At 54.8% G+C, this 23,917-nt stretch overlaps 7 protein-coding genes across 7 annotated transcripts; 1 reads left to right on the forward strand and 6 right to left on the reverse strand.

Moving 5' to 3' along the window:
• Positions 1-2,776: 2,776 nt before the first annotated feature.
• Positions 2,777-5,070, forward strand: CORC01_07051 (uncharacterized protein; the record flags this gene model as incomplete). Its single annotated transcript, XM_022618689.1, has 5 exons — positions 2,777-2,973; positions 3,172-3,771; positions 3,829-4,080; positions 4,138-4,666; positions 4,738-5,070. The coding sequence occupies 5 exons, from the start codon at positions 2,777-2,779 to the stop codon at positions 5,068-5,070; spliced, it is 1,911 nt and encodes a 636-aa protein (XP_022474789.1).
• Positions 5,071-7,084: 2,014 nt separating this feature from the next.
• Positions 7,085-7,867, reverse strand: CORC01_07052 (uncharacterized protein; the record flags this gene model as incomplete). The annotated part of the gene is made up of 1 exon (XM_022618690.1): positions 7,085-7,867. One exon carries the CDS (start codon positions 7,865-7,867, stop codon positions 7,085-7,087), a length of 783 nt encoding a protein of 260 aa, XP_022474790.1.
• A 2,319-nt stretch (positions 7,868-10,186) lies between these two features.
• CORC01_07053 (uncharacterized protein) lies at positions 10,187-12,042 on the reverse strand (the record flags this gene model as incomplete). The annotated part of the gene is made up of 3 exons (XM_022618691.1): positions 10,187-10,671; positions 10,809-11,018; positions 11,157-12,042. The coding sequence occupies 3 exons, from the start codon at positions 12,040-12,042 to the stop codon at positions 10,187-10,189; spliced, it is 1,581 nt and encodes a 526-aa protein (XP_022474791.1).
• A 950-nt stretch (positions 12,043-12,992) lies between these two features.
• On the reverse strand, positions 12,993-13,748 carry CORC01_07054 (uncharacterized protein; the record flags this gene model as incomplete). Its single annotated transcript, XM_022618692.1, has 1 exon — positions 12,993-13,748. The coding sequence occupies one exon, from the start codon at positions 13,746-13,748 to the stop codon at positions 12,993-12,995; it is 756 nt and encodes a 251-aa protein (XP_022474792.1).
• Positions 13,749-15,124: 1,376 nt separating this feature from the next.
• CORC01_07055 (hpt domain-containing protein) lies at positions 15,125-15,874 on the reverse strand (the record flags this gene model as incomplete). Its single annotated transcript, XM_022618693.1, has 3 exons — positions 15,125-15,383; positions 15,592-15,764; positions 15,854-15,874. The coding sequence occupies 3 exons, from the start codon at positions 15,872-15,874 to the stop codon at positions 15,125-15,127; spliced, it is 453 nt and encodes a 150-aa protein (XP_022474793.1).
• Positions 15,875-18,342: 2,468 nt separating this feature from the next.
• CORC01_07056 (uncharacterized protein) lies at positions 18,343-18,615 on the reverse strand (the record flags this gene model as incomplete). The annotated part of the gene is made up of 1 exon (XM_022618694.1): positions 18,343-18,615. The coding sequence occupies one exon, from the start codon at positions 18,613-18,615 to the stop codon at positions 18,343-18,345; it is 273 nt and encodes a 90-aa protein (XP_022474794.1).
• Positions 18,616-22,541: 3,926 nt separating this feature from the next.
• CORC01_07057 (uncharacterized protein) lies at positions 22,542-23,681 on the reverse strand (the record flags this gene model as incomplete). The annotated part of the gene is made up of 1 exon (XM_022618695.1): positions 22,542-23,681. The coding sequence occupies one exon, from the start codon at positions 23,679-23,681 to the stop codon at positions 22,542-22,544; it is 1,140 nt and encodes a 379-aa protein (XP_022474795.1).
• Positions 23,682-23,917: the final 236 nt, after the last annotated feature.

Genomic DNA, 23,917 nt, shown 5'->3' on the forward strand with positions numbered 1-23,917 from the left:
CCGAGTAAAGTAGCAAGACCACAAAGGGCCTGGGCAGCTTCGTATGCATATAATGAGTATCTTCGGTTGGGTACTGTGTTTGGCGGCCGGCAGGATGTGCTACCACTAGTGGTCTATTTTACTACGGCCGGGATTTGGGGGCCAGTGGAAGGATGCATGAAACGGCAAAGCTGGGCAGGGCAGGGCGTGTACACTACGGTGTGAGGCTGTGTTTGACGGGGTGCGGTTGTTCGAGAGGGTGTCGTTATTGGCGGTTGTTGGAACCGGTGTTGATCGTCTCGTATCATACGTTTGAACTGTCCGGAGCCCAGTGATTGCAACACACTCGTTATTGAATCATTCTGAATGTTGATACCCTGCCGAGATGACTAGCGTCATTTCTTCATACTGACAGAAGCAAAAGGAAATTATCTTGGCCTCGACAATATGCGTGGTTTTCTCAGGGCCTTGCCTCAAAAAACGGATTGCTTTCAACCATCTTGGAGGTAATTCTTCGTTCCCGCGCTTTCTTCTTCCAAGGCGTTTCTTCCCCCTTCCTTTTAATTTCACCGACGCCTCGCCAGCGCGAGCCGTGGTCTGGGACAATGCGAGGGGTCTCGGCCTTCTATTTTTTTTTTAAAAAAAAAAGAGGAGGGGAAAAAGAAAGTTGGGCGTATGTCTCGTCTTTGTGCTGTCTCGGGCAGGGAAGAAAACAAGGCATTCACATTTGAGCTAACGTCTAGGAAGAACAAGTCTCTTCCTACATCGTCCACTGGTTGCTGGCCGCCCTTTGCAGCTGCTTGGAACACTTCCGAATCGGTCTCGAGCAGCAGTAGCCGCAGTAGGAGCACCATAGACGGAGTGACGTACCTCACAGCACGGCGCAGTAAGAAGCATCTACTCTATCAAACGTGCCGGTAACGCCCTCCCGTCGTAAACGTCAAGTCTTGGCACCCATGCTGATGTAAATCGGCAGAGTTTCGAGTCAAACCCACGTATAGAACAGGTTGCCTCATCACATCCGTCGAGGGAAAATGGAAGTAGGAACATGTCTTCTTGCCCTCAGGGACGTGGTCTCGCTGGCTCATCTGTCAAGAGGCACCCCGACATTCTCGACGCCCCAGCGATCGTAGTTGAACGGTTAGAATACCGTATTGTGGCCTTCCCAACTGGTTCCGATGAGATGGAAGTTCGATGCCTTCTGATCATATATACGTCGGAGGTTTCCCATGGTGGCGAGTGACTGATGGCGTCGGTGAACCAGAAGCTGGTGTAAGAAGCAAGCGCTCGTGAGCAGCGGCTACAGGCAAAGTACACAGCTTAGGTACGGATAGTCAAAAAGTCTCCAGGCGCACTACCTTACAAAACACCTCAGTCAGTAGCAATGTCGGGTTGCGCAAGTCTGCAAACACCTGGCGGAACCAACATGAGCCAGTTGCATACAGATGTTGGCTGCGCGACGGTATTGTAGGAAGGTCCGTATTGTTTCTTGAACCACTTGCTGGTGGAGCTCGGAAGCGCCTGAAGAGGGAGGCTATGGATAGACTTGCTTTTTTACGGTCTTTGTTGCGGCAGCTCCACTGTATAGGCTCCTTCTTTTGCGCTACGTCTGACAGAAGAGTCAAGGGCGCAACGAGCGCAGACCGGAAGAAGGTCAGACTCAAATTCGGTGTCCAGGAAGATGTGTTGCGTAATGCGAAACTTATGTCTGTCACCGCGCATGTTTCTCTTAAAAAAGCCGATCAAAGGGTGCTAGAAAAGGCCGATCTTCCGGGATGACTGATGAGGGCGGCGCACTATTCGTACTTTACATCAACGGTTGACTTCATCCAAACGAGACGTGCCAAGGATGCGCCTCGGGAATTTCTCCGGGCCTCGGGCGCCGCCTCATGCGGGGTCACATGATGTTGGCCGCCTCCCGTCACAAATTCGCTTACATCAGCAAGAACCGAAGCACGGTTCCTACTTTGCGAACCACTCTCCATGCTGCCCAGTGCCGCCCTGCGCCTCGTCAGCGCAGAGCCAGTAGGGAGAGCTGGTGAACCACCTACCTTAGGCCAAGGACACGCTTTCAGCCCTTTTCACTGCGCAGCTAGGGACGTTGGTGGGGCAGTGTTTGCCTGGTTCTCCTCTCGCCCTGCCACTTCCCCCCCGCCCCTCGACGTTAGGCTGGTGCTTGAATCTCAGCTACGGAACCTTGTCCATCAGTACTCGACCGGCCAGCGCTATCTTCCTGTTCTCGTTCCTCCATCGAAGGGAACCAGGAACTCGATTAGGCAGCAGAATATCCGGGGTTGACATCTGCTCGCGCAAAGCCCCTCTCAGTTCCTCAAACGTGGCTCAAGTGGACTTGCTCCTATCGATCAAGAATCAGAGCTTTTGTCGCTCTACCTTACTCCGTCGTCATTCCTGGCGGGGTGTCATCCTCTGCTCCTGGAGCTACCTCGCCAACTCGCGCTGCACTGGGCTGTCTAGACCTTGCTGTCATCTCTCTCCTTTTTTCCCACCAGCGCGCCCGCCCACCTCAGGACTGAACCCCTCCTCCGCCATTCCACCCCCCACGATCATGTTCCTGTAGCCTTGCTGTCCTGAAGAGACGATCAACGCCCGCCTCTTCTCTTTGCGCACAACTGCCGACGACTTCCCATTGCTCTCGCTGATCGACTCTCTGCTACCCAGTCTCGCCCCCCCGTCGGCTGCCAGCGAGGGCTTGTCCCGTTCGCTTTTGTTTCTTGCCATCGGAACTGTGTGCGCATAGTATGGGTTTGAGCGCATATCCCAGCCGGATATTGCCACCATGAGCTTCAACCTCCCTCTTCGGCCGAGCTCCAGCAGCATACGAAACCAGGCGAGTCGAAGCACCTACTTCAACAACTACACGCCCAGTTCCTCCACCGAAGCCATCAACGGCCCCCTCAGGGAACCTGCAAGGGAACTCTTCGGCACTACCGATCGGCTGATTGTCGGCGTCGACTTTGGAACCACATTCTCAGGGTGAGTCGCATCCCTCTGCAACCTCACTTGACTTTTCGGCCATTTTCAATGTGACCCCTTGCCTGAGCGACTGCCAAACATGCGCCCACTCTTTAACCCCTCATCATTCTTTGATGTTCCATGCGCACCTGTCAAAGCATTGGCGGCCTCACGTAATGGCCCAGTCCATATGGGATGACATGCTGACACTCACCGCAGCGTCGCTGCTGTCTACACTTCAACGCCAGACGATGTCGAAATCATCAAGACGTGGCCGGGCGGCAACGGCATCACCTCTGACAAGGTGCCTACCGAGATCAGCTATGACTTGTCCGCGAACGCGGCTGCTGGTACCGATCCCACGGTGAAATGGGGGTTCCAATTCAAGCCCGAAGAGGCGCGCCTTCGCTGCATCAAATTGTTTCTTGACCGCTCACAAAAGCTGCCCTTCTACGTGAGCCCGCTCGACACTGCGGCCCAACTGAAGCGCTACAACAAGAACGTCCTGGACGCTGTGAGCGACTATCTAACACAGGTGTATAAGCACACCATGGACACCTTGACTCGGAGATACGGCGAGTCGTTTATGCAATCTACCAAAGTCGACTTCGTCTTGACCTGTCCGGCTGTGTGGTCCGACGCAGCAAAGAATACGACACTCCAGGCGGCTGAACGAGCGGGCATGGGGTTAAAATCCGAAATCCAGATGATCAGCGAGCCCGAAGCCGCAGCAGTATACACATTAAAAGCCATCCAGCCCAACCACCTCAACGCCGGTGACAACTTCATCGTGTGTGATGCAGGTGGTGGAACTGTCGAGTATGTCAGCCCGTGATCGGCTATCGATCTTGGTAGCATAGCTAACGGCTAATCTAGTCTGATCGCCTACAAAATCATATCATTAAAGCCGCTTAAAGTAGAAGAGTCCGCCGTCGGCACCGGCGGTCTTTGCGGTAGCGCGTTCCTCAACTATAGATTTGAAGAGCATGTCAGAAACAAACTGGGCCACAGCCGCTTTGACGAGATGAAGGTCAAGAAGAACAAAACATGGCAAATGGGCCTGAGGTATTTTGAGGAGTTTGTCAAACGTAACTTCAACGAGGATGAACACCAGGAAGTGAATGTGCCGTAGGTCTATTACCCCTTGATTTGAACATTGCCAAGGAAGTCGCTGACTCGACGCAGTTTCCCAGGTTTACCCGACGATGAAGAGGCTGGTTTGGACTGCGGCTTTATGGTCATGTCAGCTGATGAGATCAAAGAAATATTTGCACCTGTGGTCAAAGAAGTTTGCGATCTAGTCCAGGGCCAGGTCACCGGCATTCGTTCCAAGGGAGGTGTTGTGTCAGGCATCGTACTGGTCGGTGGATTCGGGCAGAGCGACTACCTATACCGAAAGCTCAAGACACACTTCACCAGTGCCGCGCCGCCTCCATACACGGAAAGGCCGACACACGGCAGCGTAACTGCGCTACAAGAGACGAGCTCGATCGAGGTTATGCAGCCAGTGTACGCCTGGACGGCCGTCGTGCGAGGAGCGGTGCTGCGAGGACTCGAGGGCAACATGGTGATTTCGCGTAAAGCGCGGTATCACTACGGCACATCGTACGCAACTGTGTACGACGAAGAGAAACACTCGGTCAGCGAGCGATACTGGTCACCGCTGTGGGAACGGTGGATGGTGTCGGACCGCATGCAGTGGCACATTGCAAAGGTGAGTTGGCTCAGAGATGCATACTCCGTTTCGCTCCAGGGGACGAATACTGACCCGGTCCGTTGATACAGGGAGAAGCAATATCCCCACTGTCGCCAATCGCGTTCCACTATACTCGAAACTTCAGACCCGGGCAGTCATTGCTGGTGACGGACGACTTGATTGCGTGCGAGGCAGACGAGCCGCCTTCTGCCTACACCCGCGACCTGATCCACGTCTGCACGCTGACCACCGATCTCAATGCGGTACCGAGAAGCCTATTCACGCGCTTGACGACAACGCGCGGTGTGGAGTTTGACAATCTTGACTTCACGCTCGAGATGATCGTCGACAGCGCCGGTCTAGGTTTCGAGCTGAAGGTGGATGGTGTCAGGTACGGACGTGTCGATGCCGAGTTTCATTGAGCAATAGACCGTGGACACGGTCTCTTTGGACGGCGAAAGGAATTAGCGTAACGGAAGGTATTACCAGGCAACGGAAGAGGTAATGGTGCTCAAGCAGGAGTTTGGGCCATGAAGTGAGTTCAGGAGGGCAACTCATGTTTTGCGTTCGCCCTCGGAATCTCGTCTCATATATATATATATATATATATATATATATATATATATATATATAGTTAGCGAGGATCCATTCGCGAGAAGACACACCACTTTTTGTATCTCGCCAAGGAAGACAAGATATTGTGCCACAAGTTTGACGCGTTCCGAAGCGTGCATGATGAGGCGAGCGGACTTGGGGGCGGGGGGAGGGGTGGTCCGGTGATGAGTATCCTGGTTGTGGTTGGGGTTGGGGTTGTCATAAGTTGCGACGATGATACACTTGGTCTGGAGGGGCGACGGTCGAGTGAGGCGCACATGTCAGCCCCGCATATTCAGGTGGGAGTTCTAGTTCAACGGTCGTTTGGAGTACAACGGTGCATACAACAATGTCTCGCCGGTCAATTTTCTTTTTCTCCATATCGAAACTTGCGTCTCCGGCCCATCCATCGTAACACGAGGATATGTGACCCTACGTGCCTGCGTAGAAAACAGTTGACTCTTTTTACTTGGGGACGGAGACGCCGGCACGTCTAAATTGTCGCCGCCGTACGAGCCGAGTGAGGCTGTGCAACGGCGCGTTTAAGTGGTTCAAAACGTCTCCGAGACTTTGCAATCTTTTGCCACGCCACACAGCCCTACTTTCAAAAGTGACTACTGGCGAACGACGAATGCCTTGATTTCGCTCGACGCAAAGTTTGAACTATTTGTCTCGCCATTGGCCCAACGGGCCGAATAGCTGATAGCGATGGGGCGGAGGTTGGCTCGAGTGGTTACCCTGGGGTTCAAGGCGGGACATTTTTGATATAAGACGGGATGTGGGAGGCCCGCTCACAGACTTGCTGTGTACTAGGACTATCCACCCTCTTCCCATTTTCAACTTACAGATCACAGAAATAGGGACGAGTGTCGTTCAGTGTGCAAACAGCGATGGTGAGAAATGTAAGCCAAGCGGAATATTATGTAACATCTGGTGCCTAATCTCGTCTGTAGTTCTTCCGCTCTTGCTGACTGGAGTGGGGAGCGTTCTGTTCCTTCCCTATTCGAAACGAAAAGCATGAAACGAAACCTAAAGGAGCAGCCCCTGCAGTAAAGTCGGGTAAGAAAGAAGAATGTCTTGCCGATGACCTGACTGTCTGACGGGTCGTACCTGCCTGAAGAAAACATGAAAGGACATACATGCAAGACCGCACTCTGCTCTTCCCTAAGTGCATCATCGGATGAAGTCTCCCTTCGCACAAATGGAAAAGGCATCATGACAGGATGCGAAACCATGAAGAGACCTCGATAGAAAACCATGCAACCGTCCCTTTAGAGAGCGGCCAACAGCGAGCTACCAAAGGCACGCTGCACACTGAAAGAGGGGTCGATACTCCCAGAATACCGAGAGACATTGTTAGCCCTGCCTGACTTGGTCTGCTGCCCACTTGGGTCGCCGCCCTGCCCACCAGTCCTATCTGGGGGCCAGGTGACCCCCGAGTATGCCTCGCGTCTGCAGCTGGCCCCCAGCCTCGCACATGTCCTCGGATTCGGGTACACAAGACAAGGGGGGTTTCGTTCAAGGTAGCAGACCGACCTGCGGGTTCCTGCAGTGCTAGCCTTCAGCTAGGTGAACAACCTTTGTGCAGAAATCCCGACTGACCGGATAGTGGGAAACCTTATAAACAGATGAGAAAATCAGATGAACCGTTGCCACCGTCCTTGATGCTGGGAAAGGCTAATCGGAAATTCTGCCGTTTCCCCTGGCCCGTGATCGACGCCCTCGCCCCGGCCCGCTCCGGTATCCAAGCGCCAGTTTCCCACATCTCCGGAATCTTAGACCGCTGGCAGTGACGACAGCTTCATCAGCAATGGGTATCACCATGACTGGGTCCCATCGTCATCAGAGGCGTCGCTCTCTGTTCCGCCTTCTTCTTCCACGCCCTGCCACGACAACGTCTGCCTCTTCTCTGACTGGCCTCCACCCGGACGGATATACACCCTGAACACGAGGGCCTTCGCTGGCACTTGTGGCCTGCTGGAAGTCCTGAAGGGTCAACTTTCCAGTTTGATGTAGGTGCTCGACAAAACTGAAGTCGGGCCGTCTTTGTTCGAAACGATATCCATCATAAAGCATGTGGTGCGCAATGTGGTGCATCCGTTGACTGAAATTCTCCCCAGGATCAGCGTAACGTTGGCCCACATTGTAAACATGGTCGTCGCAGAACCAACACACGCACTTTGCAGGGTACTCGCCTCGCAGATGGTTGTCTTCGGTATGCCTAATCCAAGAGTCGACATCATCGAGTCTGAACTGCTCTTGGCAACCAGTCCAAGGTTGAAATTCGCAGTACAGCATGTTTCTGCTCGGCGGAGGAGCATGCTGCAGCTGCATGATGCCTTGCTGGAAGGTGCTCAACGCGGAGTATTCGGATGGAGCCGGCGTTTCGGAGTATACTGAAGGCATCCGATAGTCGTCATAGAGGGGCTGCGCACTCGCCGAATGAGTGTAGTGGCTCTGGCTGCCATGACTGCTCCGGGATGCCTGCGAGGCAGACGAAGAACTCGCATAGGATGACACGCTGGGGGTATATCGAGGAGTATTGTTCCAAGAGCTGGGCTGGGGATTCCCCGACCATGATGACGGAAAGTATGGGTCATTGGACCCCTGGCCGTTGGACGACATGTTGCGCAAAAAGTCTCGATGCTCGAACGAAGTGTTGAACACCTACTATGAGACAAACTTTGTGGGGCGACCGTGATGCTCGGACGAATGGAAAGGGCAAAGGCAAGTCAAGGCAAAGGGACCCGCTGACCGTTACCAGTAAATGCGAGAATAGAAGAGCTAGATCGAGAAGTCGAAGTTGCGAAGCGATACGCGCTACATAGAAGCGGAAAGCCGACGGACGACCTGGGTAGGTGGAAACGATGTGCTGCTGGCAGTAGGGGCAGGACTGGTTGGGCGGTTGGTAGTCGCAGACGACTCTGCAGCTCAGCGACCTGCACTTCGACCGTTCGAGAAAAGGCAGTACTACCCAAAAAAGGTGAGACTACAAGCGTGGAACGAGGTATTGCCCGCGCACGAGCGGACGGGCACTTGAGGTAGGAAAGATATGGGTACGATGTGAGCAGTGAGATGGGGAAGAGTTGACCTTTTTTTTGCATTATTCCTTGCGAATTGGGGAGACGCGTCAGACCTTATACGATGATAGTGTTCTTACATGCACACGGCTGCCCAAACATGGCTGGCGTCCTCTCGACGGCATTTCATGCGAACCACGGCCGGCGGCGGCACGAGCCCACACGCCTTCGGGACGGATAGATACAGCTCTCCACACCAATACCAGTATCAACCCCTCCAACCGGTCACATTCCACCAACCGATGAGAGTGGACCAGAGAGCAACCATGTCAGCAGATATCTTGAGTGGTCTTGGGCCATTACTCCTTCCCTTGTGAGGAGGTTCGTCCTGAAAGGAGTCTGTCTCCGACGTCGTGTTCCGCCGCGCAGGAGATCGTCGATCGCTACAACGGGAGCGTTAGACCGGAGATTGTGTCAGATCAAATGCGCCTGTGGCAGCTCCAGCTCCGTAGGGCTACCATTATCTTTGAGTGCAATGACACTCGGGCTTGCAGTGCAATGTCATACGAGACCCATTCACGTCGATTCTGTCTACAGCTCAATGCCCTCTCCCTTTCTTTCTTTTCTCCATGGATACAATGGCGACGACAACCCACTATGAGCTGTCCACGTGTACGGCCGCGGCACTAGGAAATCGAGAGGGGAGCGGGGGGGGGGGGGTTGCCGGAGCAAGGGAGTGCTGTACGGCGAGCTGCAGTGACACGGCGGAGTTGCCGGGAGTAAGTAGCCTGCACCGCGAGCGAGTCTTGTACCTCAAGTAGGAGCTCGAGCAAACAACTCAAAAAAGGGGCAAGTTGCCTCTTTTTTGAATTCTTTTGCTGCAGAAATGACATAGCCGAAGCAGTGCTCCGAGTTGCAAAGATGCTCTATTCCATTGGCGATCGTTCGTTGACCGCATTGTTCCAACAAGACAGCATCGAAATGGAGACAACTTGCCAGTGGGGGCGAAATCTCGGATACTGCAGCGGTTGCGGCACGACACATGGACAGCAAGGGGGAAGGTTGGCAGCACAGCAAGAGTGCGTCGAGGGTCGAAGCAAGCTCGAGGGGCGAGGGGAATCCACCTGACCCGGAGAGAATGATGCGCCGATGGCTCGCAGAGCCTCATCTCTTCCCTCTACCTGCCAAATGTTTTCTTTTTGACCGGAAGGATCAAGTTCGCTCCACACATTGATTTTGTCGGTAGGTAGGGGGAAGGGTGAGGAGGGGAAGGGGAAAGAAGGAAGGGAAGAGAGACCGAACCCCGCTCTTCTAACACACCCCGGCCGACAAGCTGCAGGAAGCTCGCCATAAGGGCTGCATGTGTCCAGGGTGGTGAGGAAGGCATGGGATTGCAGTGAAATGAGGTCTCTCGATTGGCCGGCGTCACGGCTCTTACGGCGTCGCCGAGTGGTATATCGCATCCTCTTGGTCGGTAACTTCTAGTGCGAGCTCTGGTGGAAAGCTTCATGCCGCTCGTGATGGGATAAATCTACGGAGAAAGTGTAGCAGCAGGCAAGGCTCGGTTGAGCCCTCCGCCCGCGCGGGATGATGATGAGGAGGGTTGACTTTCCGATTTGCGTCCCTTTCCGTAGGCACGTCATGTGGGCGGGCCGCCGGCGATGGCTGACGAAGGGGATAAGCAATGATAAGTGATGCTGCGAAATAGGTAATGTGCAAATCTCACTTGCGCCAATGATTGATAGTGGTTCTGCATCATCAAGAACCGCGGGTTACGGGTGGGTAGGTGGAAATATGGTGTTTGATACACTCAGATGAGCGTCAGGAACGAGGGTTGCGAGTCAACCGTCGAGTTTGGTTCGACGAGCGAACAGATGAAGCATCAAAAAAGTAGAAGGCTCATCGTTTAAGCACCAAAACCGTCTCATTCGGGACTACATAGTACCCTTGCCTTGGCAATGACATTCTGATACTGCATGTGCCCCCCACTCTCGTCCCCGCGCTTGATGATGCCGGGGAAAGTTACGCACGCGATATCGCGCTGCGACAGCGCGTCCTCGTCCTCACCGCCAATGTCCTCCATGGTGGCGGCATCGAACCTCGTCTGCTGGTGCGGCACAATGTCGGGCATGTGGACCCGGAAGACGGCCTTTTGCATAGCGAGCTGCCGCGCTAGGTCCGCCGCGCCGCCGACTAGGGCGCGGAGCCCCGCGTCGCGGGGATTGGCTTCTGTCGTTCCCGTGGCCGCTGGCGGAGCCGCGTCCGTGACGGCATCGAGGATACGGTTCACGCGGGCGATGACGCGGTCTGTTGCCGCCGACGTCTCAGCTTGCATTTTGGCTTCCGCCTCGCGCTGGAGGAGGGCGAGGGTCGTGGAGCGCCAGTTATTGATTGCTTCTTGGGAGTCCACTGTGTTGCGGCATAGTTAGCTTGCCTTTTCTTTTTCGTTTTCTTTCCTCTTTCCCTCTTCTTTCCTGCTGCCGTTTCTGCTGGGGATTCATAAAGGGTAAGGGGTAAGCGGGTTGGTAGGGAGAGGGTTTGCTGACCATAGCCTAAGAGAGTCTGCTCCACGGCCTTGAGCTGCTCGGCCTGCTCCTTGGGGAGGCCGAAGAAGTACGAGTCGAAAATTGTGTCGACGAGCACGCGCGAGACGACGGACTGCAGCATGTGAACTTTGGCCGAGGGCTCGAGATCGGCGTACATGGGCACCAGCTGGCCGAGCTCCTCAAGAACGTCATCGCTTGCAGTAGTAAAGTCTGTCATGATGATCAGCCTACAGTATACTCTTCATTCCTCCGATGGTATATTCCAGGGTTTCATCCGAGGCATGTGCCGAGAGAAATTCGTTTTTCGTTTTGGAAAAAGAAAATAAAAAGAAAAAGGGAGAAACGCACCCAACTTGGCCCTGCGAAAGTTGACAATAACCCAGTTCTGCAACCCGTTACTCAACCTCGCCATACCGTCGCAAAACACCTCGTCGGACGTCTGCCCGCTGGTCCGCGTGCTAGTGCTCACAAACTCCTTGAGCCCGCGCACCTGCGTCCTCAGCTCGCCGACCTCACGCCGCAGCGCGTCACGGTCGGCATCGCGAGCCTCAGACTCGCTGCGGAGCACTCGCAGGTCGGCGTCGACGCGGAGGAACTGCTGGTTGACGTCGCTGTGTTTCGCCTGCCAGAAGACGGCCGTCTCGCTCTCCGTCTGTGAGAGCCTGTCGAGCTCGCTCGTGAACTCGCGCTCCATAATCTCGAGCTCGCGCTCCAAGTGCGCTATGCGCGCGTCCTTGTCCTTCAAGTGTGCTGAGCTGCCGCCGTGGCCGTGGCCGGTAATTTTGGTGCCGGCAGCGTTGCTGCTGTTGCCCCCGCTGCCCCCTCCAGAGGCTTCCTTGTGTCTAGGTTCCTTGTCTTTGGCATCTTTGCTACTACTTGACGCAGTGGCCGTTACAATGCTGTCCTCGTGGTTCGGACTCGCAGAGGAGGAGTTCGCGGGGGCGTGGTGGGCTCGGGGAGGCGGGGCAATGATGTTCGCCGCGCTGTTGCGTGGGTTCGAGGTGTGTAGGACGTGATGGGTGTTCGGACTGCCGCCTTGCTGCGACGATGGGGAATGCTTGGACGAGGACGAGGAGGGCCCGCCGGCATTGGTATTCGAGGCGCTGCCACTGGTGTTGTTGTGTTCCTTGCTAATACTGCTGCTACTGATGCTGCTGCTGCCGCCGGGGATGAAGGAGCGGCGCTTCTCCGCCGGTGTCGTGGACATCCGGCCGAGCTTCTTATCTTTCGTCATGGGGACGGCGAGGGAGGAGCATGCGGATGGCTTGGTACTGCATGATGGGGAGGTAAGACGAAAGTTGGGGCGTGCGGGTTCGCTCTGGTTTTTTTTTTCCAACCCGCTCAACCCGCTCGCGATGAAGGGGAGATCTGACAGGCTATTTAATCTTTTTGGTTTTGGCCTGCTGCCTCCCCTTACTTTTCCGCCAAAGCTGACCTTCCCGTTGTTGATGACAGGTCTTGGGTGTGTACCGAGCTTCGGGACGGGGTATTAAGGTAACGAGAGAATTAAGATGTGGCGTCACTGGTTGCCTGGTCCTTGGCCTCTCGGCGGGAGGCAAACACACGCGGAAACCACCGCCTCGTGGGGATGTGTGATCAGGCGGCGAGCCAAACAGAGGTTAGTTGAGGTGAGGTGAGGTGAGGTAGACTAAGATAGCCTTCCCGTATGAAGCTGGGTCGGGGACGTCGCCGCAAGTCGTCCTCCTAGGATGTTAGGTCGACATTAGGGAGGGGCTGCGAGGGTCCCATCTATCGTTTGGAGGGGGTCCCATAGTTCCCCGCCGGAGCGGTATTTTTAGCGGCCCGGCGCTTGTGGCCGCGGTCGGGGCTGCACCGTGGGGGCTGTGAGGCTTGGTTTGCGCGTTCACATTGACTTGCCGCTGGGCCCAGGAATCGTGGCTACCCTGGTTGACGTATACTTTCTACTATACGCCATGACCAGCTCACTTCATGTATCTCTCTCTAATCTGGCTATGCTGCTGACTTTTTATGTCTAAGTGGCCTCCGATCGATCCCCTGTCATTGAAAATTCTGTAGAGGTCGTGGTTTTGAGAAAGCTTTAATGAACATGGTCACAAACGTCAAGGCATGGAATGGGGGAAAACACCGTTCGTTTGTTGGGCACCGTTGAAACTCGCAGGTTTCTCAACAAGATGTATGACAGACCAAGGCTACGCGATGACACTAAAAGTCGATTTCGGCGACGACCTCATACGCTTCATCATCCACTCCCTCAATCTTCTTGGCCCCCATGCGACAGATGGCAATCTTTTCCAGGGGCACATTCTCCATCCAGACGTAATCATCATATCGGTCGAGTATATCCCTCGCATCGATGGATAGCTTCGGGCCCGTCTTGCCTCGTCCGCCCTTGACATAGATCGTGTTGACGATGGTAGCGTGCAACAACAAGCCCCGGTCATCCTTTTCCATGACCCCGGCCTCTTCAAACGTGGCCCTGATTCTCTCGCAAAATATCTGGAACACCCCCTCGGGGTTTATGGGCGGCGCGTACAGGACCGACGACTTGCTGGGATCCGCTCTAGGGCCCGATTTCATGCAGTGTAAGCCGCGGAGCGTGATTCGGAGCGGCGAGTCGGTTCCAGGAGCGCTGGTGGATGACTGCGCTTTGCCGGGCAGCGTAGTGATGGAGGCAAGAGACGAGATTCCGGCCAGTATTTCCCGCGGTTTCAAACTTTTCAGGACCTCGGTTGCTTTGTCGACACCTTCGCCTCTTGCGAGACTCATTACCCCAAGCGTGAGGTGCAGGGTGCCAAGTGGCCGCACGGCATCTGTAGGAACCGCGAAACTGTCTGGACTGGTCACATCTGCCTTGAAGGAGGCCAGGCTCTTTGATAACTGAGGTCGTGAGGCCGCAGTGACCAAAGGTATGCACAGGAAGTGTGTGGGCGAAGGCCTGGCGTTTGGTCGAGGAGGCATGGCGACTGGTTCGAAGAAAGGGGGAGCAAGTCGAGGAAGTCTTGATACTACGTTGCCCACGGTTCAAGGCGGTCTTCTAGGTCTGGCAGACCGCGGTACTTGCGGAGACTAAATAGCCTGACAATTGGCCGTATTCAAGAAGCCTGTAGACGTTCCGATAAGACGATGAAATCTGCGAACCACGTCAGAGCCTAGTTCCTTGGAGGTCCCGCAAACGGAGACAACACGCTTCAAACCACGCGATCCTGTCGGGCCGGCCCGGGATCCAGTCCATTACGAAAGACCTGCCCAATATCCGTCGCTCGCCTGGCGGTAGAGCAGATGCGATCCGTTGTCGACGTGAGGTAGTCTCTCCGATATTGGTGAGATTCGCTTGAAATGGACAGGCTTGGGACACAGCGCATGAGACGCAATTCCAGCAGAACCCGCACCGCCACAGGGCCTGCGGCTTTGGGACCCAGTGTCACAAGAATAATATGTGGACGTACCAGATTTGAGCGATGGCGTCAATTTGTCGATCTTTGGGCGTGGGCTTCGTCACTCCTCGCAATGATGTCAGTCGGTTAAGGCTGAATGAAGGGGTACGCCCGGGTAGATTTTGATGGGTTCCCCGCTGTCCGCACCGAGAATAGAATCCTGCTTGTCAGCCTGTCTGGCATCCCCGGAAACAAAGTGCCGCCTCCGGGTTGCGTAGTTTGTGCTACAATTTTGATATACATCGTCTGTCCGACAAGGTTGTGCAAGTTGCTTTTCTTGGAACTGAAGGGGAAATATCGCTCCCGAGGAATTGCTGGATTTAATTCACAAAGCGGCTATGTCGCCATTACTCGCGTGGGATCGTTGGCTTTGTACCGCCAAGACGTCTGGGTATGGCCTCTTTGTAAACGAACGCAGGTAATGCTATTGCCCATCTATCCAGCAGAGATGGTAAAGACCGTGAGAGCATGCTGTTGATTTAGGACTATGGCAGGCGTAGATGGGGAAGCCCATGGCACGAGCCTTCAGAATCTTTCCGTCATCTCAGTCGACTGGCTGCCTCGGCCATCCAGCTATTCATTCGGCTTTTCCCTTTGCAAACAAAAAGTGGTCTTCCATGCAAAGCCAATCCAGGTCACCATGCCAAAATGCCAGTTTTTCTTCGTGAATCAAATTCGTAAGCGTAGAGAAGGGGGTATGAGGAGAAATGGGTTCGTGAGCAAAGTGTCAAAGGGCCAAGGTAGTGGGAGAGCCGCGCAGCCCTCGAGGGTGTAGAGCCCCCTCCGTCATGGTCCACGTCCTTCGTGTCGCCACAGCCATCGTTTCTAATGCTGGGCGACAGTAGGGCCGGTGCTAAGACACGGAGCGGCGGGGTTGACCAGGAGTCGTCCATGGCGGCTTTAGTCTTCTTCGGTGCCAAAGAACTTCTTCAGAAGCTTCTCGGCGTCCTCGTACTCCGTTTTGAGGGCCTTGAGTGTCTCGGTAATTCGCTCCAAGCACAGCTCCTCGTCCTTCTCTGGGGATCCATCCTCGTTCTCCTTCTTGCCATAACGTTGGATCTTTTCGCAGCTGTCTCTAACCTTGACGAGTCCCAATGTGGCCGAGGAGCCTTTGAGAAAGTGGCCCAACGACGACAGCTTCTCAAGGTCCTTTTCCTCTCTGTGAATGTGAAGAAAGAAATGAGAGTCAGCCTTGTCCAGACCCAGAGCAATGAAATCATGCGTTGGAATACCAGAGAAAGAGATCCTCCCTGCTGCTGAGAGTATTTCAGGGGTGAAGGGAAGGAGAAGGGAGGAGAGGAGAGCGAAGAGGGGTGACAGGGAGGAGGAGTGGGGGTGATGATGATGCTGATGATGATGCGACTCACAAGGCCTCGTCCATCTGCTCAAAGGTCTCTTCTGCTTGCTCGAAGAAGCCAAACACGATCGACTGGCTGAAGTCGCGATCATTTTCGTCCTCATCCATCTCCAGGATCTGACCGAAGGTGACTGAGTCAATCGCATCGCCAAAGTCGGGGTTGCTGAGGGGACCGTCGTCGCTCTGTGTGCAAATACCCCACGTTAGCCCAGCCCTCGTGGCCCAAAACATCATCACAAAAGCATCATTTGGAGGAGAACTCAGTCACATACCTTGTCTTCTGAAGCAGGCATTTTGGCGGTTGGGTATATGGTTTGTTAAGTGTTGTTGTGTGTATATGTAGCGTAAGTGGGTGTGAATGCAGGGCGGACAAAGGCGCGGTTTGAGATGGTTTTGGCTCAGGGCGCTCGATATGAGAGGACTGTGTGTGATTGGCGACAGCAGGTAGACACAGGAAGAGAGGGGAGGCTACCGAAGCGAAGAAATTGGTTAGAAGACAACGAGCCAACACAACACAGCAAATGTTCAGTCAGGCCGGCGGTGGATCCCACGATGTATGATTGAGTGTGTGTGGACTGCGGAACGAAGGCTTCGGTTTCTTTGCGCCCGGCTCTTGGGGATAGGCTGGGTGCCCTGGGTAAGGATGAGGAGAGTGGCCAGGCTGGGCTTGCCGTTGCCGCCGGTGGTGCTTCCGCTGCCAGCGCCAGCGGTGCTTCCGCTGCTGGTCCGACGATGGTGAAGGGGAGATATACCGCAACCGCAGGAAGCATGCAGCTCAGGGTGGATATTGGGACAGAGGAAGTCGGAAGAGGTTGGTGTTCGTGGGCGGCAGAACTGGACACACACAAGACAAGTTACTTACAAAGACGAAAGGGGACTGGGGGTTGAGCTGAGGTTTGAGAGGGTGACCAAGTGTTTGCCGAACTAGAATGAAAAAGAGTAAGCTATCGGGTCCGTAAATGGTCGGGCGCGCATATAAGACGTCGGGAGAGCTGGTCGGTGGTGTTCAAGAGGCGGGCAACGAAGCAGGTAGGGCTTCCGAGGTGTCTAATAATTTTTCGGCGGGGGATGCAGTAAGTGGATGTGGGTAGGTAGGTGGGCTTTTTTTTGGAGGGGAAGACCGCGCGTGGTGGGGTTGATGTGCGGTGCTGGTGACTGCCAAGTACCCAGATTCAAGTACCTCGACCTTCAAGGTAAAATAGGTAGGTATCTTAGCGACTGGGTGGTAAGTAGAAAACAAAATGGACAACCCGTTCGTCTCTGTTTTCCTGCGCCGGCGTGGGATATGGCCGAGGAGGGAAAGACCGAGGTCGATTAAAGCGGTGTCGTACCTTCCAAGTTGTTCAAAGTCGAGGTGGTGGTTTTGATGAGACAACGGGGACGAGGCCCGGCGAATGGCAAGATGTCGCAAGGTGAACCCGGCGGCAACACACGGGGGCAGGACGGAGGTTACTCAGATGGGCGGGCTCTGGTAACGAGGTCGAGGTGAATTGTCCGAGGTGAAAGACGGACCGGAATAAGACCCGTCGAGTGCTTGTGGATGTGTGAAAGGCCAGTAACAGTAATCAAACTTTGGGGGAGGGGAGATGAGTCGAGGTAGGTAAAGTACAACCAAGGTACCTGAGCTTCAAGAGATGCGGCAAGGTAAGGTGAGGTGAGCTAAGGTAGGTAAGGTAGAGCAGGGCAAGGCAGGGAAGGCGACGATAGCCTAAGGACGACGATTAAAAGCGGAAGGCGTGACGACTGGGGCAGGCAGGGCGTAGACCAGGGCGGCAGGACCAAAGAGAGAAAGAGAGTGGGAGCAGGAGGGGTGGTTACTGCTGGTGGTGGAGGTGGTTCCTCTGCGTCTCTCAAAGAGGGCAAGGGCGAATCTGGAACTGATCTCTAGTGCAATTTTGGTTGGCAAGTCGGAGACTTGGGGGCCCTGGTGCGAACCCTTCGCCAAAGCCGGGGCCTTGACAGCAGCGGGCAGGCGGCAGGACCTCACTGAGTTGAGTTAAGGTACGGATAGGCAGGCAAGACAAGCGAGGAGAAAGCCTTGGAGCAGCGGCGAAGCGAATGCCGCAGCTGACCTGGAATTTCCTGCGAGTGCTGTGCTGTCGCTGCGGGAGGGTCGATGGAGGGGTGACACCGTGACGATGGAGGGGGAGGGGAGCCAGGAGCCAGGGTTTCCAAAAAGACAGGGTCAAGCGAGGATACGGCGGCGGGATTGGGCCGCTCTTTCGTCCTTTCCTGCAGGGCCCTCGTCCGGGAATGCCACCTTATTGTTATGTGCGTTGGCGAGAGTGCGTTGTGCGCGCGCGAGAGAGAGAGAGAAGGAGAAAGGCTACCGGACGGAGGCGGCGGCGGCGGCGGGGTGAAGCAGACTCGAAATTTTTGACCGCGACTGTTCGGACCGGTGACGAACAAGAAACAGGATGGATCGAGTGTCAGTTCGAGGGAGGGGACGAATGGAAGACGCGCCAGCCCAAAAAATGGAGGGAGATATGCTGCCTGCCTATGTTTGAGACGAATAATCGCAGCGACCCGATACACTGGGATGGCTTGGATTGGATCTTGGGTTCTTGTCAGTCAAACGCAGCTGTGGTTTGGCGGATGCGGAGGGGGGAAAAGAAGGAAATAAAACTGGAGGCTCGGGCAACGACAACCGGGAGACGGCCGGCTGGAATCTCCACTAACCACGGTCTAGACGTGTCTACCTGACCTCATACTCGAAAACATACCTACTGAACCTAATTGAGGCGTCGCCAGAGTTGCATCATCAGAGCCACCCCGGCAGGGCAGGCACTGCTTGAGGTGCCCGGGACATCAGAGCCCAGGTCACGCGCGTCCTGCCTTTGCTTTCTGTCTTTTCAACCTTCCTCCTACCAATGTCAGGTAGTTCCAGACAAGGCAAGCAACTTACCTGCCTAGGTTGAAGCCTGAGTTGAAGTCTCATGCAGGGCGGGTAGCTAGGGTTGGAAGACGGTACATCTGCAGGGCGACTCCTTCCTTCTGGGAAGAACCTCCAAGCCAACGGGGACGCGGCAAGCATCCCCTTACGTACGGGGCGCTCTGGCATATCTCTTTACCTTGGGCCATCATCTTGCCCAGCCGTTGACCAATGCTGCCCCAAGAGGACAAAGAGCGTTTTGGGGCATCTCCAGACCGAGGAAATTAACGGGGAAATCGCCAACTTCTCCATCCAAGCTTGAATCGTCCTCGAAAACATTACGGTTCGAGAAAGCAACTCGGGGCAAGCTTGACAGCTTCAACGGTAAGCTTTTGCACCAGATTCGATCCATTTTGCATCTGCAGACTTGGTCTAGAAGACGCCTAGTCAAGCTCGGTCACCCTATACGGCCATGTTTTCTCCATGTCATTATTGGAATCATCAACGGGTCGGTCACGAGGGAAGATCCTCCGTCTACATGTCGCGACACAGCCCTCCTAGACTCGATTCCTTGCATACTCCCGCCGCCGTTTGCTGTACCTCGACAATGCAAGAGCGTCCGCCGCATTGCAAGTTTGACGCGATCTCTTCCTACCCTTTAATTGTCGCGGAGCTGGCTTCGTTCGATATCCCCCTCGCCTCTTTGGTTTGAATGTTGGATTCTCAAACGAATCTTCATCAAAGGCACTTCACCTCCAGTCTCTCTTCCGGGTCGAACACCATCGGCTGGTGCCGATTGTCTACTGTTCTCGATTCTTTGCGGCTCCGCCATCACTTCTCTTCACTCCCGCCAGCGACGTCTTTCTGACTACACGCCAGGTCTGTATCGCTCTTTGCCAGCGGGTTGGCCATTCAAGCAAGACTATTTACCACTCGACAACCCTACCTCGGCGGTTAGACATGTTTTCAACTGCCCGATTTCGCACCTCTCGTTTCCGGGGCGGACGATCTGGCTTGTCCACCGCATACCTCTGGGCTGACGAGAACTACATTTTCGCTGAGCGAAGGCAGCAGGTGTGACGATCCATACGCAATTCTCGATTTCTTCCACGCCGGCCGAGAAAGTTCCCAGAGCATGGACGATGTGGCAAAGTCGATGATCACACCATATCAACACCACCATCGGATTTCACGACGAAGACATTCACCGCTCCACACCGATGGGGGGATCCAAAAAAGGCAGGAGGGGTTAAGTCATACGCCAGGCCAGTAGCTGAGTCTGATAGAAGTGATCAAATGAAAAGGAAGGTCAAGAGGTGGGGAGAAGGCTGGAATGCAGGGTCCATACCCGTCCAACTACTTTGACGATCTGTACCTGATTCAAGTCTCTAGGCTGCTGACAATCCAGTCGATACCACTCTTGCCAGCCAGGTGGCAGGGAACACGGTGAGCAACCGTCCCACACCGCTGCAGAATTATCTCGGACACAGCCTGGTCGACAGAGGCTAGACTCTCTCGGCCGACAGTTGGCACTCCACTTTGGCGTACTTTTCCAGTGGAAGAAAAAGGATTTTCCTAATCTGTTTGGCCGGCTTAGAAGGTCGTGGTACGGGGATCCATTGAGGTGGTTAAATGGTATGTATGGTGGAGCATATGCATATGCACTCAGGTCTGGGGGCTGGAGCTGGGTTCCTACCAGACGTCATACCGCGCTTGAACGTCATCGGTGGGTTACACTGCAAAGCCTGCATGGACCAGGATGTTTCGAGTGGGTGACGTTTCCGTTTTGGTCCGTCGTCTACCGTTGGCGGTCCATGCCAACGACACTCGCTCAATCACCAACCCAACGCCGACAATATTTCACTCTTCATGACCCCCTACTCGAAGCACTGAAGTAATCCAAACGTCGGCGTTTGCGTCCTAGTGTAGAGGCAATGGATTGCCGTCTAATATTTGTGGGAAAATAAGCTTCACGAGGTGTTGGGGCTGCTTACACAGCTTTGAGGCTCTGCCGCCGGTGACAAAAGAGTTGCAGCTGTCAGAGGACTCTGGAATCCGGCCGGACTGAACCGTAACTCCAGTGGACTGTCCCGTGTTTTACGGAACATCCACCTTCCTCGACGGTCGGTACAAGTAAGCGCAAATCGGCATACCACTTCATCTCCATCAGCTCCGTTCTCACACGTCTCCACCGTCAATTGATCCAGCCTTTTTTTCCCAGAGCTCATTCATTCACAGACGGCTGCCGGCCAAGACATTTCATCCCCGTCCCGCCTTCTAGACCAGTTGGACACGACATTGCAGGAATAGATCATCAAGCCGCTATCACTCGGCTGGCCGTCTGATCATTGGATCGGTTGAACTTTGATGTCACGCATGCGCCAGGCCAGGGAATACAGCAGGCCTTGAGGCGGGGGACAGCACCGAACTGACAAGAATCTCTGACTCCTCTGCTCAAAACTTCGATCGTCGCATGAGTGGAGGGAAGCCGACTATCGCACGGCCAATGGCCAATATACGGTGACATCTTTTTAATCATCAGTCACCTCACGACTGCTGTACTCGGGCTCATGCTGAAGCTCAAAGCCGGTATATCCGCCTTCCCCGCTACGGATCTGGTCTCGGTCGGCAAGCTTGGTCATTACTACCAAGGTATCACATTGGTGACACTACCTGCTAAAGGCCGAGATTTCAGGATGTGGTATGTCGGCACAATGGCGAGCCATACTTCTACGAAGACTACTCATCTCCCAGTTGTGAGCCGTAGCGTCTCTCATCAGACGACATGTCAAGAAGGATGTTCAGAAGGGAGCTCGCGCTGGACAGCACGCCAAAGATTCGGCCGCGTTTGAAAAGCCAATGACTTTTGATCTATTAAGTCTCCGTAATACATCCGGATGTAAACTCCACAAGAATACTTGTAATTCGTCTGAGCGATAGAAGATGCTTCTGCGCCATATCTTCCACAGCCACACGAAGACACGTTCGTCAAAAGAAGTTAACGGGGATCGCAATCAATGTCCAAAGTACGTTGCAAACAATGGTCTGGGGTGGAGGTTCACAACAACAGCTTGCGGTGTGTTGATTGCGAGAGCTCACAGACCCGGTTCAATCGCTTTCACACCGTCTCGCGCCTCAAGCCAATCTGCAAGACACAACACGAGGTTCCCGCCGGCTGCTGCATGCAAGCGCGAGGTGATACTCCCAAAACCGGTTTTTGGCCATACTATGCGGCCAGTGGTCCCTCTCGCGCCGGCTTGGCCGGCCGCCGTTGTCCATGGAGAAGGGCGCGCGTTCTTTACGATGGTAGTTCAGACAAATCGCTCACTCTTTCAGTGGTCCTCTGCGACCGGATGAGGCGCCGTTATGCTGCTTCAGGCCTTTTCTCTAGTCTATTTAGACCAAAGCCATAGTACTATGAGAGAGGTCTGCCGACGCTTCAGCGTAGCCGTCAATAAGGTCGGAACCAGGGTGATAGCCCGGTCCCGCATCGGTGTGCATGTCACGTGGTTTGCAAGCTTGTAGGACAGATGGTATGTATCGATCCGATCCGCGGCCATTAGAAACTTTTGGTTTGATTACGCATGGTACTTGCAGCAACACGCTGCTACTGTAAGACGAGGAAGTGCTTCATGTAGCGATGCCAGCAAGCATCCGAAGTTTATGTTGCAGTGCCGATCCCCCATGATTGGAATGCTTCGCGACAATGCAGACGCAGAAATATGAGGGTTGGAAAGTAGGCAGCGAGCCACTCGACAGGTGACGGGCCTGTGATGGGTACGGAAAACGCCTTTCGAGGCCGAGACACGGAGAGGAGCTGCTGCTTCCTGCAGCACATCGAAGTTTTCGAAGGATTCTGCAGAAAACCAACGTGGGGCAATTGGAGCATACAAACATACCCTGCAGACTTCGGGTGCCGGGGTTCTCAATTAGTCTAACGGTGAAGCTTCAGTCTTGCTAGGGCTGCGGTGATATCCACTTCACCGTTCTTGAGTGGTCTAACGACCAGGTCTCTTGATGGCGCTGTGGTGGGTGGTGCAATCTTTTCATCTGACATAACTCGACTCTTCTTGCTTGTTTCTTTCCCTTCATAGCAAAACCTTGGTAGCCACACTGAGCAGCCACGCCGCGTCCTGCCAGCCACCCTCGTTGGCTTTTGGGGGCGGAATCCGTTCCTCGGGAGCGCTGATAACACCCTCAAAATGCCGGGCTGACCACGACCGGTGGAGCCCATGCGCCCCATCCTCGTCAGCCTCACCCTCGAACTCCCCGTCAACATCTTCGTCGTCGGACTCTTCCTCGTTTTCCTCGACAGCGAACAACGGCCATCCCAGGATATTCCCGACCCAGGAAGCACCTCCAGCTCTCTCATCCTTGACTAGCTTCCTAACGGCAGCCTCGTCGTCTTGGGTAGTGTCAAAGTCGAATGACTCGAGCTGCTCGTCAAGGTTGACAAAATCCGGGCCGGGAATGTAGTCTTCACCATCGTGGTGGCGGGGGAAGTATCCCTCATCCAGCGAATGGCGTTCCATCGGCGTCAACATTTGGCTCCGGGTGCCGACTCTGCTAGCTGACCGGCTTCCAGGACGACTTGGCCGAGCGGAATGCGTGTAGGCGCCGTCCGGGTCGGCGAGACTGCCGCGCCGGCTGCTGCGTCGACTAGTAAGCTCACGCTCCCGAGCCAATTCCCTCTCGAAAGCCTCCTCTTCGGCATCTCGCATACCCGTCAGGCTTGTCGAGCTCTGCCTTGACACCAGCCATGCCTGACCCTTGGATTCGCGGTTCTCATTGCTGATGAGCGCGCCAGTCCTGAGGAGCCAATCGCTGTCGTTCCGATCCCGGACCGACAAATCATCTTTTCGACGGCGCACCGTCGGCGACGTGGTGCCCGAGACGACCTGACGGTTGTGTGATTTTCGGTCGGCAGCGGACGGTGTCAGATGGGTGGCTGATTTGCTCTTGGGGAGGTGTGCGTGCGGTAGCGAGGCACGACGGGCGTGGGAGTTGGAGCGGGCGGGTGACCGGGTCAACAGGCCCGGCGTCGTTGGGGCGGACTTGCCCTCCAGGTAGGAGGTGTGATGTGGCGAGGTCAGGTGTTCGGGGAGGGCATCGTCGTCTTGTAGGGGCAGCCTCGAGGTGAAAGGAGCGAGGGAGAGGTGATTGAGGTTCGTGCTGGAGCGGTTCTTCCGACGCGCTTGGTTCGCGTACTGCTTATAAGCCTCCTCCATGGTGTATTTTGCTTTTTGAGAATCTTATCGGGCTTTGTAACGTCTGGTAGGTCCAGACGGATGGATGGCAATTGATAAGCGAGGAAGCAAAGTAAGGCCAGGCAGAGAGCAAGGGTAAGATTATAATGAGTTTGGTTCGACAGGTAGGTAGAGTGGCAGGCATGCACGGGGAAGGGGGGTTGGATGGGGTTGAGCAGTTCGGGTGGTTTCGCTTCAGGTCTTTAAGAAAGAAAAAG

This window comes from Colletotrichum orchidophilum (assembly GCF_001831195.1).
Source record: "Colletotrichum orchidophilum strain IMI 309357 chromosome Unknown Scaffold_55.1, whole genome shotgun sequence".
Lineage (NCBI taxonomy): Eukaryota > Fungi > Ascomycota > Sordariomycetes > Glomerellales > Glomerellaceae > Colletotrichum > Colletotrichum orchidophilum.